This window comes from Sus scrofa, chromosome 6 (genome assembly GCF_000003025.6).
Source record: "Sus scrofa isolate TJ Tabasco breed Duroc chromosome 6, Sscrofa11.1, whole genome shotgun sequence".
Taxonomy (NCBI): domain Eukaryota; kingdom Metazoa; phylum Chordata; class Mammalia; order Artiodactyla; family Suidae; genus Sus; species Sus scrofa.
Window position 1 is genome coordinate 59,238,669 of NC_010448.4, and position 19,302 is coordinate 59,257,970.

The 19,302-nt window shown below is 45.7% G+C and overlaps 1 protein-coding gene across 17 annotated transcripts; it reads right to left on the minus strand.

The window, feature by feature from the left end:
• LOC110261048 lies at positions 1,107-16,033 on the minus strand. Of its 17 annotated transcripts, XR_002344800.1 has the most exons (9): positions 15,447-16,031; positions 7,892-8,787; positions 7,557-7,706; positions 7,331-7,462; positions 4,185-4,319; positions 4,044-4,086; positions 3,811-3,953; positions 3,649-3,701; positions 1,107-3,566 (listed from the first exon to the last, which is right to left on the minus strand). XR_002344800.1 is itself a non-coding variant. In XM_021094980.1 (8 exons), exons 1-8 carry the CDS (start codon positions 15,779-15,781, stop codon positions 3,516-3,518), a joined length of 636 nt encoding a protein of 211 aa, XP_020950639.1. In that variant the 5' UTR covers positions 15,782-16,033; the 3' UTR covers positions 1,107-3,515. The 17 variants fall into 17 exon arrangements, 6 of the variants coding, with proteins under 6 accessions (XP_020950639.1, XP_020950640.1, XP_020950641.1 ...); XM_021094980.1 differs by lacking the exon at positions 7,331-7,462 and having other exon boundaries at positions 3,907-3,953; positions 7,892-7,927; positions 15,661-16,033; XM_021094981.1 differs by lacking the exon at positions 7,331-7,462 and having other exon boundaries at positions 3,885-3,953; positions 7,892-7,927; positions 15,661-16,033.

Here is a 19,302-nt window from a genome sequence, read left to right on the forward strand (position 1 = left end):
ATCTGAGAGGCACCTGCGACCTACACCACAGCTCACGGCAATGCCGGATCCTTAACCCACGAGTGAGGCCAGGGATCAAACCTGCGTCCTCACAGTTGCTAGTCAGATTCATCTCCACTGAGCCACGACGGGAACTCCCAGAAGAACGGATTTAAAAAACAGAAACGAACTCACAGATTTCAAAACCAATCTTAGGGTTACCATAGGTGAAACCCCTGGGGAGGAGGGAAGAATTGAGAGGGTGGAGACAACATACACTGGACTGTATAAAGTAGGTAATTCACAAGAACCTACTGGGGAGCACAGAAAAATCCATTCAGGAGTCTGTAATCACCTATATGGGAAGAAAGAATGGATCTATTGAAACGCAGGACTGCTTCACTTTGCTGTACACCTGAGGCTAACACGACACAGCAAGTCAACTACACTCCAATAAAATTAAATTTAAAAAGAAAGAAAATGTATTTTTCCAGTTAAAGCTTGGGTGCTAGGAGCTGAGTCAATCATCCTCCTCAGGCTCAGCGCATGCTCACCTGGATCTAGGCAGGGGCTCTGTCTTGTGTGATGTGTGTATGCCCCTTTAGTTCTCATGTCTTTTCTCCCCCTCCAAGGAAGGGCTCGACAATGCCCTCACGTGAACGAGTTCATTTCTGCAAAACACGATTTTGCATCTTGCCAAATGCGTCTTGTAAGTCGTGCGACGCTGTGGAAGTCACTCATGTTTCCATTGCCCCGTGAGATCTTCCCATCCATCTGTGAATCTGTAGGATATTTATTGCTTCCCACTGTCCTAACAATGGACAGCCACATTATATCCAAATACCTCCACCGTAGACAATGCTGCACTATCATCGTACCTGCACCTCTGTGGACACAGGTGAAGTGTCTTTAAAATATAAACCCGGGAGCTCCCGATTAGTCTCCATGAGGATGCAGGTTCTGTCCCTGGCCTTGCTCGGTGGGTTAAGGATCCGGCGTTGCTGTGGCTGTGGCCTAGGCCGGCAGCTGCAGCTTCCCTAGCCTGGGAACCTCCATAAGCCATAGGTGAGGCCCTAAAAAGAAAAAAAATGTTTAACTTTAAAAAACCAACAGCAAACTTCCAGATCTTCGCTTAGGTATATCTTTAATTTACGTAGTACCAAATTGCACCCAGGATTCACTGCACCAGTTTCTTCCCCCCACAACAGTGCCAGAGGGTCCCCATACCACCCCAACACCCACAAGACATGGGACTCCCCAGCCTTCTAACCTCTGCCAGCCCGAGGATGGACTAGCCGGCTAGGGCTGCCATAACAAAGTATGGCAAACGGAGTAGCCTGGACATGGAAGGGTCCTGTGTCATGGTTCTGGAAGGTGGAAGTCTGAGATCGGGGTGCTGGCAGGAGGTTCCTTCTGAGAACTGTGGGGGGAAACCAGGCACACATCTCTCTCCCGGGTCCTGGTGGCTGGCTGGCAGGCTTTGGGGCTCCTTGGCTCATGGATACACCACTCCAATCTCCACCTTCAGGTTCACACCGTGCTGTCCCTCTGTGCATGTCTGTGTCACAATTTCCTTTTTTTACATTTTTTTTTTTCTTTTTAGGGCCTCCCCCGCGGCATATGGAGGTTCCTAGGCTAGGGGTAGAATCAGAGCTGCCCCCGCCAGCCTACGCCATAGCCACGGCAACGCGGGATCCAAGCCACGTCTCCGACCTGCACCACGGCTCACGGCAACACCAGATCCTTAACCCACGGAGCGAGGACACAGTGATGGAACCTGCAACCTCATGGTTCCGGTCAGATTCATTTCCGCTGCACCACAACAGGAACTCCATCGTTTCCTTGTTTTTAAATAAGGACACAAGTCATGCTGGGTGAGAAGCCGTCCTGCTCCAGTATGTCTTCATCCTGGGTAAGCACACTTGCGATGACCTCATTTCCAAAGAAGGCCCCATTCTGAGGTCCTGGGGGTTGCGACATTTGACATAGGAGTTTGGAGGTGGCCGCAATTCCATCATAGCAGATGGAAGGGAAGCAACGGCATGTCGTTGTTGGAATCTTTATTTCTCTAATTCCGAAAAGATTGCATCTTAGCCCGTGCTCGCATGAGCTTGGATTTCCTCCTCCATCAATGACAAGTGTCCTTCTGGCTCAGAGAATCATTTTGAAGTGTGTGCGTGACCGTGCAGCAAGTGGGTACAGAAGGAGAAATCTGAACCCAGGTTAACCCATCTATTCCCGAGTCGGGGCTCTCAATGCTACCCTGTCCCACTGATGGTCACTCCCCAATATCATCCACATTATGCGCTCCCCATATTTCTTTCCATCAATCAACACGCATGCTCGATTTCCCTCTCTTACTCCTACTCTCCACTCCAAACCACTGTGCTGTATTTCACTGGCCCTGCCATTAACTTTCTTCTCTACGTCCTGGTGCCAAAACTGAACTGAATTTTTTTGTATTTTTTTTGGTTTTTTATTACAGTGTTGTGCCAATTTCTGCTGTGCAGCAGAGTGCCCCAGTCACACAAATTCTTTTTCTCCTATTATCTTCCATCATAGTCTCTCCCAAGAGACTGGACAGAGTCCCCTGTGCTGTACTGTAGGACCTCACTGCTCATCCATCTCAAATGTAATCATTCGCATCTACTTTAATACCAACTCCAATTCCTCTCCTGCCACTCCCATCTCGTTATATTGTATTCTATTTCTTTTCATTGCATAACTAAAAAGTGAAATTCACCAAAACTAGAGGGAAACCATACCCCCCCCCAAACACCCTCTGCACCATTCCCCTCCCCAAGAGAAATCCTTCTTCCGGTCAAATAGTTGCAATTTGGTTCCTTTACAAAGAATCTTTCTTGTTCGCCTTTTGCTGCTCTGAAGGCTTCAGCTCACACAAAACCTAGAGCATTGGAGCAAAATGCCACCAGGAACTCCCTCCCGCCCAGTTTGACTCCTATGTCTTCTTGACTTCTCCTTGCGTTGGGTACCTGTGGGTCCTCCTTAAATGCACCCGGATGAGTATTCCTGTGTCGCCCACATCATCCTTCCCCTGCTCCAGTAGCTCACCCCCTCTTTGCTTTCTAAGGGCCCAAGCGATCATAAGGTTTGCCTCTCTCAGGAGGCCAGGCACTCCTTAAGACCAGGAGCTGTGTCCTACTGATCTGTCCCTCCTCAGCACAGGTGCAAAGGAAGAGTCAACTTCTGCGAATATCTGTTAAATAAGCAAATGAGGGGATAAAAACAGAAGGAACCAGGAATCGGTTGAGGGATGCGATGCATCCCAGAATTTCTTGACAGGTGACAAGGCTTCTCTATTCTTGAGTCTTTGGGGAGCTCCAAGATGCTGCTGCTGTGGGGGACACGAGTGGGACGCCGCATCTTCCTTAAGGGGCCCTTAAGCGCTGGAGTCCACATGGCCAGTTCTGGCTCTGCACTCAAGACCAGGGGAGGGTGATATACACACAGGGCTATCACAAGGATTCCTCAAGGGTGCAGGAGAACTCTGAATCCACACTCCCCATCAGGGAATCTCAGTGTTGCTGAACAGAGATCACGTCCTGTGGGTCTTCCTCTGGGAGGGCCTGTCAGCAAGAAGATACAAGGTGAGGGGAGAACACGGGGCGGGGGGGGGGGGAGGCCTCGGGGGAAGGAGGAAAGCCTCACCTCCATGTCCATCTGTCTGTCCCCCTCAGAGGCGATATCCACTGAGACACCACCTGGAAAGAAAGAGGAGAGGAAGGGCTTCCAGGGGGAGCCTCCGGTCATCCCACCCTGCCGTCTGGACTTGGGGGGTGCCAATGTCAGGGAAGAGCAGGGATATCACACCCAGTGAGGTGTGTGCCACGTCTCTGCTCCTTCCGGGAGGCCGTCTATCTTCTCCTGAACACATCTTTCCCTACCCCGGTTGCCCCTCCTTCTCACTCCTCTTAGATTGATTGTCTTCTGCAAAGTTCAAGCCTGGGCCGGAGCTGAGTGGAAGGAGAAAGAAGCATTAAGGAAGGTCTGAGAAATGAGACAGAAGCAGCAGTGTCTACGGGAGGGGGTCCAATTTTCCCCACCTGTCATACTGCACTTGGCTCTTGGTCTCATCATCCGTGGCCCCTACAGGGAGTCAGTGATCAGAGTCCTGGTAGGGGAATCTGTTGAGCCCCTCCCCCGCACTCTTCCCAGGTTACCTCTTCCCCCCATCCAGGACCTACTGTGTTTGGCTCGACACCAGCAATGGCAGAGGAGGAGGAAGAGGAGGAAGAGAGGGAGAACACTGATGGCTGAGGTCCCAATCACAATGGGAAGATATCCATTTTCAGGAGGATTTAGGTAGATTTCAGGTAGATCTAGGAATTAGTCAACAGTAAATACCTGTTACTGACCTCCTGTTGGATTAATTCATCCATTCAATAAACATTTATTGCATGTCTTCCATATACGAGGCAAGATGTTGAAGATGACACAAACAGATAGAAAGATATACCATGTTCATGAACTGGAAAAATTAATATGGTTATAATGGCCACATTACATGTGGCAATCTATAGGTTCAAGGCAATCCCTATCAAAATGTCCATGGCATTTTTCACAGAACTAGAATGAGTAGTTTAAAAATTTGCATGGAAACACAAAAGACCCTGAATAGTCAAGACAATCTTGAGAAAGAACTACAAACCCGGAGAACTCATGCTTCCTGACTTCAGACTATGCTACAAAGCTACAGTAATCAAAACAGTATGGTACTGTCCTGAAAGCAGACACACAGATGAATGAAATCGAATAAAGAGCCCAGAAATAAATCCATGCATTTATGGTTAATTTAATCTATGAAAAAAATGCAAGAATATACAATGGACAGTCTCTTCAGTAAATGGTAGTAGGGGAAATGGACAGCTGCATGTAAAAGAATGAAGTTAAAGCATTCTCTAACACCATATACAATAAAAAAGAAACTCAAAATAGATTAAATGGCCAACAGGCACATGAAAAATGCTCAACATCACTAATTATCAGAGAAATGCAAATAAAAACTACAATAAGATACCACCTCGTACCAGTCAGAATGGCCATCATTAATAAGTCTATAAATAACAAAGGCTGGAAAGGGTGTGGAGAAAAGGGAACCCTCCTATACTGTTGGTGGGGATGTAAACTGGTATAGCCACTATGGAAAACAGTATGGAGGTTCCTCAGAAAACTAAATATAGAACTACCATGTGATCCAGAAATCCCCCTCCTGGGCATACATCTGGACAAAACTTTCATTCAAAAAGATACATGCACCCCTATGTTCATTGCAGCACTATTCACAATAGCCAAGACATGGGAACAACCTAAATGTCCATTAACAGACGAATGGATTAAGAGGATGTGGTAATATACACACAATGGAATACTATTCATCCATTAAAAAGAACAAATAATGCCTTTTGCAGCAACATGGATACAACTAGAGATTCTCATACTAAGTAAGTCAGAAAGAGAAAGACAAATACCACATGATATCACTTATATGTGGAATCTAAAATATGGCACAGATATTCTGTATCTACAGAACAGAAACAGACTCACAGACATGGAGAACAGACTCATGGTTGCCAAGAGGGAGGTGAAGGGAGTGGGAGGGATGGGGAGTTTGGGGTTAGTAGATGCAAACCATTACATTTAAGATGGATAGACAATAAGGCCCTACTGTACAGCATAGGAAACTATATCAAATCATTTGTGATAGAAGACAATATGAGAAAAATAATGTATACATATGTATGCCTGGGTCAATTTGCTATACAGCAGAAATTAACAGAATATTGTAAATCAACTACAATTTAAAAAAAATTTTTTAATTGATTGATTAAAGGTCCAAATATAAGGCCAGGAACCATGAAACTCCTAAAATAAAATAAAGACTGAACACTCTTTGACATAAATCATAGCAATGTTTTTTCGATATACCTCCTAAAACAAAGGAAATAAAAGCAAAAATAAACAAAAGGAACCTAATTAAATTTAAAGGCTTTTGCACAGCAAAAGAAACCATTGCCAAAAAAAAAGACAATCTACTGAATAGGAGAAAGTATTTGCAAATGATATGACCAACAAGAGGTTTAATACCCAAAATATATAAATGGCTCATATTCCTCAACAGCAAAAAAAAAAAAAAAACAGCTGATTTAAAAAATGGGCAGAAGAAATGAATAGACATTTTCCCAAAGCAGACATGAAAAGACACTCAATACCACTGATCATCAAAGACATGAAAGTTAAAACCAACATGAAATATCTCCTCCCTCGAGTCAGTATGGTGATCGTGAAAAAGACCACGACTGCGCAGTGCTGGCGAGGATGTGAAGCAAAGGGAACCCTCGTACGCTATTGGTGGGAATGTGCGTTGGGGCGGCCACTGTGGAAAACAGTACGGATATTTCTCAGAAATCTAAAACTAGAACTACCATATACTCCAGCAAGTCCACTCCTAGGTGTCTATCTCCCTAAAAATGAAAACTGTAATGCAAAAAAATACACACACCCCAAGGTTCAGAGCAGAACTATTCACAATAGCCAAGGTATAGAAGCGACCAGAGAGTCCATGAAGTGACAAATAGACAAAGATCTGATATATGCATACATATAAGGGCATTTTACTCGGCCATAGAAAAATGAAATCTTGCCATTTGTGCCCACATGCGTGGATCTAGAGTGGTTCTGCTAAGTGAAATAAGTCCGAGAAAAACAACTATCATATGATCTCACTTACATGGAACAAGTGGAATCCGAAGAACAAAACAAATGAAAACCCAGACTCAGAAAACCAGAGAATAAACAGGTGGCTGCCAGAAGGAAGGTGGAGGAGGTGAAGGAAGGGAAGGGAATTAAGAAGTTCAAAGCTTCGGTTATATAATAAACCACAGGATGTAATGGCATCAAGAACATGGTCAACAGTAACGTAATTAGCGTGGTGTTAACTTTGTAGGGAAGAGAGCATTACTAGATGCAACCCTAATCTGGGCAAAGCGCTGTGGTCTGAGCTTGCCATGCCTTGTATCTTAACTAATGCAACACAGTTATTATTTCATTTTAAAAAGCAAGAACCTGGGGCGCCAATGCAGGAAATTGCCAAAGATCTCAGCACTAGCCAGCGTTAAGGTCTTCTCTTTTTTTCTGTTTTGTCTTTTGGCCTTTTCTAGGGCCGCTTCCTGCGGCACATGGAGGTTCCCAGGCTAGGGGTCCCATCGGAGCTGTAGCCACCAGCCTACACCACAGCCACAGCAACGTGGGACCCAAACCGCATCTGCGACCTACACCACAGCTCACGGCAATGCTGGATCCTTAACCCACTGAGCAAGGCCAGGGATCGAACCTGCAGCCTCATGGTTCCTATTCAGATTCATTAACCACTGCGCCATGACGGGAATGCCAAGGTCTTCATTCTACTTCAAGTTCATCTCCTGGGCGAGAGTGTCTTCCTGTGAACAGACCTTCTGCAGAAGAGCTGGAAGCAGTTGAGGTGATAGCAGATGAAAGGGATGCATGACACACCCAATTAAGGCTGGTTCCTGTACCCACCGGGGCTCTGGGGCCCATACCAATGTCCCCAGTTCTCCACATGGTGAATGCCGACCTCAGCTGAGTCACCTTGCTGCATTTTTGTAAAACCTGAGCATCTTCCTCTTGACTCATCCGTGATGACGGGAAAGGGCTGGAGACCAGGAAGCTTTCCAGAGAAGGGTAGAGGTCTGCCACCCAAGATGGGCATGAGGGTGACACATCAAAATGTTAAAAATAAATAAAATGAAGAGTGTGAATGAAGGGATGGTGCAGGTTAAAGGGTGGGATTCTTTAGAGGCTGCTCCAGCTCATCCCCCCATCCACGCAGCCTGATTCAGAGTTTTCTAGGAGGAAAAGGGAAAAAAACACTCACCAGTCTGTGCCCAAATCCTTTGGTCCCAGCAAAACACTAAAACAGAGAAAGGCTCGGTAAGAAAGAGCTCCGCAAAATACAAGGATTCCCAAACTGGTGAGTTCAGGGCACCAGGTCTAGATCAAACGAAAGAACCTGTAACCCGCTGGCCCCAGGACCTCACAGAGGAAGAGGAGCATGAGAGGAACCCGGGTTATGAACCTCTTTCTCCACAGCCTCTTCCCTTGCCAGCCTCCCACACAACCTCCCTTGCCATCCTCACCAAGTCCGAGCAGAAAAATGACCCTTGGGGGCATGGCCGTGCCTCAGCTGACACCTCCCACACCAGGCAGCACAGCTGACCAGGCAGAAAAATCTTCACAGCAGGACACAGCCCGGGATGGAGCAGCCGGGGCTTTAAACCCCTTGCCCCGAAGTGACAACATCCCCTGCTAAACAAAAGGAGAACTGCTTCTTGCGCAAGACAAAGCTCTGGCTCTCGACCTCACATCACAGGGACTGGGCATGACTTACCCTGTGGGTTTCCTGCTTCGACCTTACAGCCACAAAGACATGGGAGATTTTGTGCTGTGCTCACCAAGGTGACTTGTTGATCTACCACAGAAGAACTGAAGGACGTTTTACTCCAAAAAGGGAAGTGAAACGCAGTTAGAAAAGACTGGATGTGGAGTTCCTGTCGTGGCGCAGTGGTTAACGAATCCGACTAGGAACCATGAGGTTGCGGGTTCGGTCCCTGCCCTTGCTCAGTGGGTGAAGGATCCGGCATTGCCGTGAGCTGTGGTGTAGATCACAGATGCGGCTCGGATCCCGCGTTGCTGTGTCTCTGGCGTAGGCTGGTGGCTACAGCTCCGATTCGACCCCCAGCCTGGGAACCTCCATATGCCAAGAGAGTGGCCCTAGAAATGGAAAAAAAAAAAAAAAAAAAAAAAAAAACCCTGAGAAGTCAGTGGAGAGGAAAGTGGAGCCAGTGAAGATGCTCAGAAGACCAATTCTTTTGTAGGATATGGATTCTTTGTATGAAAACAAAGGTATGAAAATATTCATCTAAGTCAGAGAGATGTCTTCCCTGAATTACTGCGTTCTAACAAATATATCCTGACCAAACATCTCTAGTGGGGGCATTCATCTCACCAGCTCTAAGTGTTTTAATTTGCTTGGGATGATCAATGACCTCCTTTTAATCTGAAAAGTATGTAAATTCTTAAATATTCGATGTCTTATAGAGGCTTTTCTAATAAAAGGGAAAGTATATATCTTTACTTCTCTTAAAACGTTTCTGATATGTCAACCAAAAAACTTAATCAGCAGTCGACATAAAGGAGAAATAGAGAAGTTTATTCGAACAAAGCTGAGGATTATAAACCAGGAGACAGTCTTTCAGAAAGCTCCGACCCTAAAAAAAGTTTAAAAAAAAACTCCCTAAAAAATTTTTTTAAAAATAAAAAAAAGTCTTTCTTAAAAAAGTGAAAAGAAAAGCAAGCTCTGAGAACTGGTAGAAGTTGAAGGCATAGCCAGATACATTTTCAAGATAAGAACTATACATTAAAATGACACACTGACATTTTGCATAAAGTTCGCCAAAGATATATTTTCCAGATCTGTACATACAAGGCAAGAAGTGAGTCACCATGTCCATTACAGGATTAGGAAAGGAAAAATTAATCTTCTAAGGAATTACATTGTTGGCCTTAGAAGAAGAAAAAAGCAATGGTCCAGGAGGTATTTCCGCCTTTGAAGAGGGAGACTCAACATATCTCATCATTGGTGAATGCAAATAAAAACCACAATGGGGAGCTCCTGTCGTGGTTCAGTGGAAATGAAGTCAACAAGTATCCATGAGGATGCAGGTTCAATTCCTCGCCTCATTCAGTAGGTTAAGGATCCGGCGTTGCCATGAGCTGTGGTGTAGGTTGCAGATGCACCTCAGATCCCACACTGCTGTGGCTGTGGCGTAGGGCAGCGGTTACAGCTCTGATTCACTCCCTAGCCTGGGAAGCTCCATATGCTGAGGGTGATGCCCTAAAAAGAAAGAGGAAAAAAAAAAAAAAACACCGCAATGGGATAATAACTCGTGTCCACTAGAATGACTGCTATCAAAATACAAACAAACAAACAAAAGAGCAAGTGTTTCCCAGGAGGCAGAGAAGTTGTAACTGTTGTGCACTGTTGGTGGGAATGTAAAATGGTACGGTCCCTGCAAAAACTGGATGGTGGTTCCTAAAAAACTTAAAATAGAATCACCCTGTGATACGGCAGTTCCACTTCTGGGTATGTGCCCAAAATAATTGAATAAGGGTCTTAGAGAAACATTTCTATACCCATGTTCATGGCAGAATTATTCTCACAGCTAAAACATGGAGGCAACTCATGTCCACCAACAAACGAATGGACAAACAAAATGTGGTATGTATATATACAGTGGAATATTATTCAGCCTTCAAAAAGAAGGACATTCTTTGCTGCCACAGACATGGACCTTGAGGATATTATGCTGAATGAGATAAAGCATTTACAAAAAGACAAATACTGTATGAATCCACTTGCATGAGATGCCTAGACTAGTAAAAAGTCTGGAATCAGAAGGGAAAAGGGTGGTTGCCACGGGCTGGGGAGAGGGGGAAAATAATAAGTTATTTAATGGCTACAGAGTTTCAGCTTTGCAAAATGAAATGAATTCTAGAGATGAACGGTTATGATGGTTGTGCAAGGATGCCACGGTACCCTTTTAAAGTGGTTAAGATGGTAAATGCTACGCCCATTTTACAATTTAACAATTAAGAAAAATGGAATGTATAACATACATAACATTGGCAGTTATACAATGGAAGATCCAACAAGATGGGAAACCATCAACCCAATGACTCAAAGTTTGACTCCTGCCACAGCCTCTTGAAGCATTATCAAAACTAGTCTTGCCTTTTCAACCAAGCAATAGAGAAAGAGAATAAAGTTTATAAAGCAATTCTTTAGGTACGGGTAACTTGCCTTGGTGGACTCTGACAGCCAAGAAGAAGGAAACAGACAAAACTGGTCGTACAAATTGCTCTTGCTTTGTGCCTACAAATATCTCTGGATGGTTCCCAGGAGGAGACCATCTGGCCCACATGATTTGATTTTGCTAGAGAAACAAGCAGAAGAGTTGACCGTGGGTCATTGGAAGGGAAAAAAATAGACACGGCGACCCCTGTGATCAACACGGCGGGTTTGGCGCTGTCCACTCCTCTGGTGCTGAAAAAGTCAGCCAGAGGAAGCAGACCTGGCCCCAGTCTGTACCTAAAGTGCAGCCCTTGGAGCATAACAACGTCACCCTGCAGACGTGCTCATAAGAAATAAGCGTGTGCTGGAGTTCCCGTCGTGGCGCGGCGGAAACAAATCCAACTAGGAACCATGAGGTTGCGAGTTTGATCCCTGGGTCTTGCTCAGTGGGTTAAGGATCTAGCGTTGCCGTGAGCTGTGGTGTAGGTCACAGACGGAGCTCAGATCCTGCACTGCTGTGGCTGTGGTGTAGGCGGACAGCTGTAGCTCCAATTCAACCCCTAGCCTAGGAACCTCCATATGCTGTGAGTGTGGCCCTAAAAAGCGAAAGAAAAGAAAAGAGAGAGAGAGAGAGAGAGAGAGGATTGAGTGTGCACTACTGAATCTCATTGAGAAGTTAGTGTTCCTTCTGACACAGTTATTGAGCAAAAAATTATGTATTCACCATATCATTCTGAGTGGAAACCAATACACCCCTGTAGAGCCAAATAAAATAGAACAGCCACTGAAAGTTAAATATTGGGCAAAAATTACCCAGCAGTCACCATGCAAGAACTCTTAATATTGCCAGAACCCATCAGAACCAGCTTCAGAAAAAAGACAGAAAGGACAGTTTTGACTGTGTACAAAAGTATAGCTGATTTCTGGGGGAATAGGAAAAACCAAGCATTAATTTTAAAATCACCAAGATCTACATTTAGAATCTTTTTTTTTCTCTTTTGTCTTTTTGAGGGCCGCACCTGCAGCCTATGTAGGTTCCCAGGCTAAGGGTCTAATCAGAGCTACAGCTGCCATGCCAGCCTACGCCACAGCCACAGCAACACTAGATGTGAGCTGCCTCTGCAACCTACGCAACAGCTCACGGCAACACTGGATCCTTAACCCACTGAGCAAGGCCAGGGATCAAACCCAAAACCTCATGGTTCCTAGCTGGATTCATTTCCGCTGTGGCACAATGGGAATTCCTACATTTAGAATTTCATGAAGCTTTTTCATTGTTTTTTTTTTTTGTTTTGTCTTGTTTTTTTTTTTTTGTCTTTTTGCCATTTCTTGGGCCGCTCCCACGGCATATGGACGTTCCCAGGCTAGGGGTCGAATTGGAGCTGTAGCCGCCAGCCTATGCCAGAGCCACAGCAATGCAGGATCCGAGCCGCGTCTGTGACCTACACCACAGCTCACAGCAACGCCGGATCCTTAACCCACTGAGCAAGGGCAGGGACCGAACCCACAACCTCATGGTTCCCAGTCGGATTCATTAACCACTGCTCCACGACGGGAACTCCTTCATTGCTTTCTAAGCAAGAGAGAAAATCTTTAGTTTTCTATATATAATAGAATATATATAATCATCATTATACCTGAATTAGAAGATGTTATGTCACTTTAGGAGAATATTCAATTGGTTCTCGTTAGCTGAAAATAAATTCAAACCTTGTTGATGTCTTTTTAAAGAGAATGGTGAGAATGTGGAATAAAGGGAACCCTCCTCCACTGCTGGTGGGAATGTAAATTGGTGCAACCACAATGGAAAAGCGTGGAGGGTCCTCAAAAAAAAAATTTTAAATAAGACTACTGTATGATCCAGCAACGTTTCCCCTACGAATATATCCAAAGGAAATGAAAACCAACTATCACAGAGGCATGTGCACACCTATGCTCATTGCAGCCTTGTTCACAAAAGCCACAATGTGGAAACCACTGAGGTATCCACCTATAGATGAATGGATAAGGAATATGTGATAAATACATCTACATAAATACATAGATATTCAGCCATGAGAAAGAAGAACACTGCCATTTGTCACAACACAGAAGGGCCTTGAAGGTACTACACTAAGTAAAGTCAGTCACACAGAGGAAGACAATGAATGTGTGGAATTACTTACATGTGGAATCTAAAAAAGCCAAATGTGTAGAAATACCTCACACCATATGATACATGAATAACGTCTCATTAAAGCTGGAAAAAAATGACCTCTGGCTGATGTTCTATCAGCACAAGCAGAACATAACTCCCTTAAACAGTCAATGCCCTTTGCGAACTAAATTAAATTTAAAATTGAAGATTTTAAATGCATTCAGAAAATATGACAGACTCAGTACTCTCATTGAGGCAATCTAATTGCATCCAGCAAGAAACTTAGACACTTAAATTCAACGGCTGCATTCTTTTTTGAGATTTTACGCATCAGAAGAAAAGATATTTGTTCAGATAAATGCTAAGATTTCTTTTTTAAAAAATGGTTTTAACGATACATATGGACCATTCTTTTAAAATTCAAAAGTTTTCAAATGTTGCATTCTAACTGGCTAAATTTAAAATATACTGAACCTCATGGAGACAGAGTTTTGGGGTTTGTTTTTTGGGGTTTTTTTTTGCCTTTTCTAGGGGGGCTTCGGCGGCATATGGAGGTTCCCAGGGTAGGGGTCCAATCAGAGCTGTAGCCACCGGCCTATGCCACAGCCACAGCAACGCAGGATCCGAGCCGCATCTGTGACCTACACCACAGCTCACGGCAACGCCAGATCCCTAACCCACTGAGCAAGGGCAGGGATTGAACCCGCAACCTTATGGTTTCTAGTTGGATTCGTTAACCACTGCACCACAACAGCAACTCCAAAGAGACAGAGTTTTAGTTGTACAAGATGAAAATAGGTCTAGGATCTTGGGCTTAATAATGGAGGAATATTTTATTTTAGAAATGGTCATATCTTATCAATATTAGAATAGGTAAATCATTCATTAGAATAATTATTTATTGTACCTAATATTGTAAAGAACAGATATTACACCAATAAATTATTCTGGAGATTAAAGGAAAATAGTTCTAGGGATGGATGGTTGCACAATAATGTAAATGCACTTAATGCCACTGAAGAGGCCAATTATAAATTGTCAAAGCGATAAATATACATACACATTATGTACATTTTGCTTCAATTAAAAATGAAAAAGAATATATATATTATATATATATGTATATATGTGTGTGTGCTTATACATATATGTAAACATACATGCTGAATCTCAGGTTCTATTTTATTTTCCAACGACAGACTTTTTTTACATCCCTTACACATTCATTCTGTTTTAAAATATTACTAAAATACATACAAAATAAAGCTGTCCATTTTATCCATTTTAAGTATACAGTTTAGGAGTTCCCATGGTGGCTCAGCAGGAATGAACGTGACAAGGATCCTTGAGGATGCAAGTTTGATCCCTGGCCTTGATCAGTAGGTTAACGATCCTGCATTGCTGTGGCTCTGGAGTAGGCCAGCGCTGTAGCTCCGATTGGACCCATAGCCTGGGAACCTCCATATGTCATGGGTGTGGCCCTGAAAAAGCAAACAAACAAAAAAACCAAGTATACATTTCAGTGGCATTGAGTACACTCACAATATTATGCAACCACTTCTGTCTCTCTACAAAACTTTTCATCACCCCAAACAGAAACTTTGCCATCATTAAGTAATAACTCCCCAGTCTCACCCCACAGCCCCTGGTAACTTCAAATCTTCTTTCCATCTGTGAATGTGCCTCGTCTGGATATTTCATGTAAATAAAATCAGAAAGGATGTGGTCTTTTGTGTGTGGCTTCTTTTACTTAGCTCAGGGTTTTCAAGGCTGGCCCATGTTGCTGCATGTGTCCGTCTGTCCTTCCTTTTCAAGGCTGAATGATATTCCGCCACATGTATAAACCACATGCTGTCACCCACTCATCTGTGGATGGGTGCTTGGGTGGCTTCCACCTTCCAGCTGTTGTGAATACTGCGGCACTGCCCACGAGTGTGTAAGTATCAAGTTGAGTCCCTGCTTTCAGTTCCTTGGGGTGCACTTTTAGTCTTCGGCACAAGTCTAAACCAAATGATTCACGATGTATTTTATTTTTATTTTTTTGGGGGGGGTCTTTTTGCCTTTTCTAGGGCCACTATCGCAGCATATGGAGGTTCCCAGGCTAGGGGTCCAATCAGAGCTGTAGCCGCTGGCCTACACCAGAGCCACAGCAACTCAGGATCCAAGCCGTGTCTGCGACCTACACCACAGTTCACGGCAATGCCAGATCCTTAACCCACTGAGCAAGGCCAGGGATCGAACCCGCAACCTCACGGTTCCTAGTTGGATTCGTTAACCACTGCGCCACGACGGGAACTCCACACGATGTATTTTAAATGTCAGCCTCAAAGTTAACCTCACATAGGACATTTTCCTAAAAATTAGAAACACAGGTACAAGGTTTACAAAAGTGTAAAACTGGAGAAGGATTCAGATGGCGGAGGAGTAAGATGTCACACTCACCTGCTCCCACAAACGCATCAAAAAACACACCTACAGGTAGAACGACCCGCACAGACCATCTCCTGAACGCGGGCAGAAGAACGTCAACCTCCAAAATGGGCAAGAAACGCGCCACATAACCGGGTAAAACAAAAGAAAAGAGAGAGAGGACAAAAAGGAATCAGGAGGGGACTAGCACTGGGAGAGGCAGCCGTGAAAGCGAAAGGGAACCCACATTCTGGGAGGCCACCTGACCGACGGGACATCAGCGGAGACGGAGGGACCTCAACGTCGTGGAGAAAAGCACAGCAGCTGGTCGGAGGAGAACCAGGCAGCGCTGGAGCCGCACAGACCATCTACCACCTGCACCACCGCCGCGGCCAGAGATGCTCGGGCGGGGGCTGGGTGCTGAGACGCAGGCTCTGGAGGCCGGTGCCGGGGAGAGGGCTGCGGTAGGCTGTGAGGGGACAGTCTGAGGGGCTGGGGAGCCAAAGGCCACAGCCGAGGGGACCCCGGAGGAAGCCTGGGCCCGCAAGGGAAGCAGGGCGCCATTGCTGCGGAGGCGGGAGGAGGAGGAGGAGGAGGAGGAGGAAGAGGGGCGGGCCGCCGGAGGGACCATTCCCTGCGCATGCGCGGGCTCTCAGGGGGCGGGGCGTCTCTCGCGTAGGCTCTGGGTGGCCCCTTGCTCAGGCTGCTGGAACCTGGGTACCTCTTGTTTGGGCAAGGGTGGCCAGGCATCTCTTGTGTGGGCTAAGGGCAGCGGGAGGCTGAGCGTGACACAGGGCCTCTTATGTGACCTGCAGGCGGCAGGGACAGACCACAACAGTCAACTCCGAAACCAGAGGGAGGCTGGGCCCCGCCACCACGAGGGGTCTGTGAACAGGCTCCAGCTGTGGCCTGGCATGTCAGAGGTGGGCAAAAAAGAGGGCCCTGCACCGGAGCACCACCTGTTGTTGCTCCCACTCCCCTGGGAGCGCACCCACGCTGCTGCTGCCACTGCCAAACGCTCTGGGCAGCGCCCAGACACCTGATCACTGTCACTACCCAGGACCCTGCAACTAGGAGCAGCCTGTGCAGCACCTGCTGTGTGGAGGAGGGAAACCCCAGCCTGAGATGCTCGGGCGGGGGCTGGGCGCTGAGACGGGAGGCTCTGGAGGTCAGTGCTGTGGAGAGGACTGGGGTCGGCTGTGTGGGGACAGTCTGAGGGGCTAGGGAACAGTGTGCCATGGGCTAGGGAGCGGAAGGCCAGGGCCCAGGGGACCCAGAAGGAAGTCTGGGCCTGCAGGAGAAGCAAGGCGCCGTTGTTGCAGAGAGCGAGAGGAGGAGGGGCAGGAAGGGGTGTTTCTTGCATGGTCTACAGGTGGCAGGGGCAAACCACTGCAATTATCTCTGACTCCCGAGGTGGGCGTGGCCCGCCACCACTAGGGGTCTGTGAACAGGCACCACTTGTGGCACCATCCCCTCAGAGGGCACCACAGAGGAGGGCATTGTGACCAAACAATACCTGGTGTTGCTCTCCCTCCCCTGGAAACTCACAGCACCCTGCCAGTGCCACCGCCAAATGCTTCAGGCACAGCCTAAATCTGCCTGAGGCTCATTACTGCTTCCCAGGGCCCTGCAACTAGGAGTAGCCTGTGCCACCTTCCTGCAGGTCCTTGCTGCTGTTAAGAGCCCAGTGATCAGGCACTGACTACTGGCTCTACCCATTGCCTCCCTGGAAACACACTCAGCATCCTGGGGATAACAGCCTGCTCACAGGAAGTAAGAGACAGCAAATATCCAAACTCCCACACCAAAAATAAATAGTAACCCCCCACAAAATACAAAGGGGTGCTCTTGCGTAGAAGTAGCCCTCCAAGACTACAGTTTGGTTTCCCTAAACTCACAAAAAATGAAAAACATAACAAGATGAAGAAGCTCAGGAACCATTCCCAGTTAAAGGAACAGGAGAATTCACCTGAAGCAGCACACAATGAAACAGACATCTGAAGTCTAACAGACACTTGAGTTCAACAGGGAGGCAGTAAGAATACTGAAGGAATTAAGGCTGAATATCAAGGAATTAAGAGCAGATATGAACAGTAATGCGGATTCTTTTGGAAAGAAACTAGAACATGTAAGGAGGAACCAAGAAAAATTCAAAAATTCATTTGCAGAGATGCAAACCGAGCTAAAGGCAGTAAAGACCAGAATGAATAATGCAGAGGAATGAATTAGTGATGTGGAAGATAGAATAATAGAAATCACCCAGTCAGGACAGCAGACAGAAACCCAAATGAAAAAACACAAAAGCAATATAAGTGACCTATGGGATAATATAAAGCAGGCCAATTTATGCATAATAGGAATTCTGGAAGGAGAAGAAAAAGAAAAGGGATTGAAGATATATTTGAAGAAATGATGGCTGAAAACTTTCCAAATCTAAAGAAAACAGATATCAAGGTACAGGAAGCCCCAATCAAGTTGAACCCCAACTGGCCCACACCAAGATATATTATAAAAAAATGGCAAAAGTTAAAGAGAGGATTCTAAAAGCACCAAGAGAAACGCAAAGCATTAATTATAAGGAAAGCCTCATGTCGAGAGACATGTTTCTACACTATTTTCTGAGCCTCTTTGCTGAAAACTCCATCTTCTCCTGCTTTACTTGACCCCATCTTCCAGCTTGGAAAACAGTCGCGGTGACGGTGAATGACTCAAGCTTAAGAACAAAGACCTAAAGGCATAGTTATTCACAGGGTCAGCGGAATGAGGACTTAATGCGTTGGTCTGGGCACACTGGACCTGTGCAGATTGGCTCGCCGTTTGCACAGCATGATACATCCTCTTAAGAATAAAAGAGGAGCCCCATAGCCCCAAGGGGTTTATGAGGGATCGTTAGCTGGATATGCATTAGCGAGGTGCAAACCTAGGCACACAGGGTTGCTGCAGATAGGCACGTTGTCTGCAGAAGCACAATGGTGATTCTCTAGATGCTATGCATAGATAGCTGACACCAAGCTTCCTCAAATGCTAATGATTGTTAAATGGCCTCAAGATCAGCATAAAAGCTTAATCAGCAACGGGCTATGTGACTTTTAAAATGACCTAAAAAAACCTATATCCTGCACCTGCAGCCCCCTCCTCACTTGAAGTCACCCTCAAGAGCACACTCAAAGCAGTGTGGTTTCTTGAGGCGGGGCTCTTGGTCCCTGAGACCTCGAGTCCCCCTGTTCCCACCTTTATTTAAGATAAATGTCTCTGTGTCTTGTTTTATGTTAACTTTTTTCCTGAAATTTCACAGCACCCGTTCTTCAGCCCCATCCTGCTGAGCTGGTCTCAGCACCTCATGAGGCTATCAGCTGATTTCTCTACAGAAACACTACAGGCCAGAAGAGAGGGAAGACATATTCAAAGTTCTAAAAGGCAAAAATGGGCAGCCTAGAATATTCTACCCAGCCAGGATATTATTTACCACAGAAGGAGAAATAAAGAATTTCTCCAACAAGCTAAAAGAGTAGAGCAATCCTAAACCCATTCTCAAAGAAATACTGAAAGGGCTTCTCTAAATAAAAAGTAGTACCACGTGTGTAAAACTAGGCCAGTGAAACACATCTTTCTAAACATCTAAACTTTTCCACGGTTTGGGGACATCCACCCATGGGGTTGTCTCTTGAAATAGGACAGGTGACTTTTAGACGAGAACCCAGACTCATAAAGTCCATGACTTCAGGGGATTTCTTTGCTCTTCCTCTAACACCAGGGAATTCATCCCATTTGGTTTGGTCTTGTGCCCAGGTTCAGACCACAGCGGTCTGATTTGCACATCCTGGTTTGAATCTGCAGGTCCCCCTCCCCTTTTTCGCTTGGACTTAACAAGCGTTGACTCATTCTGCGT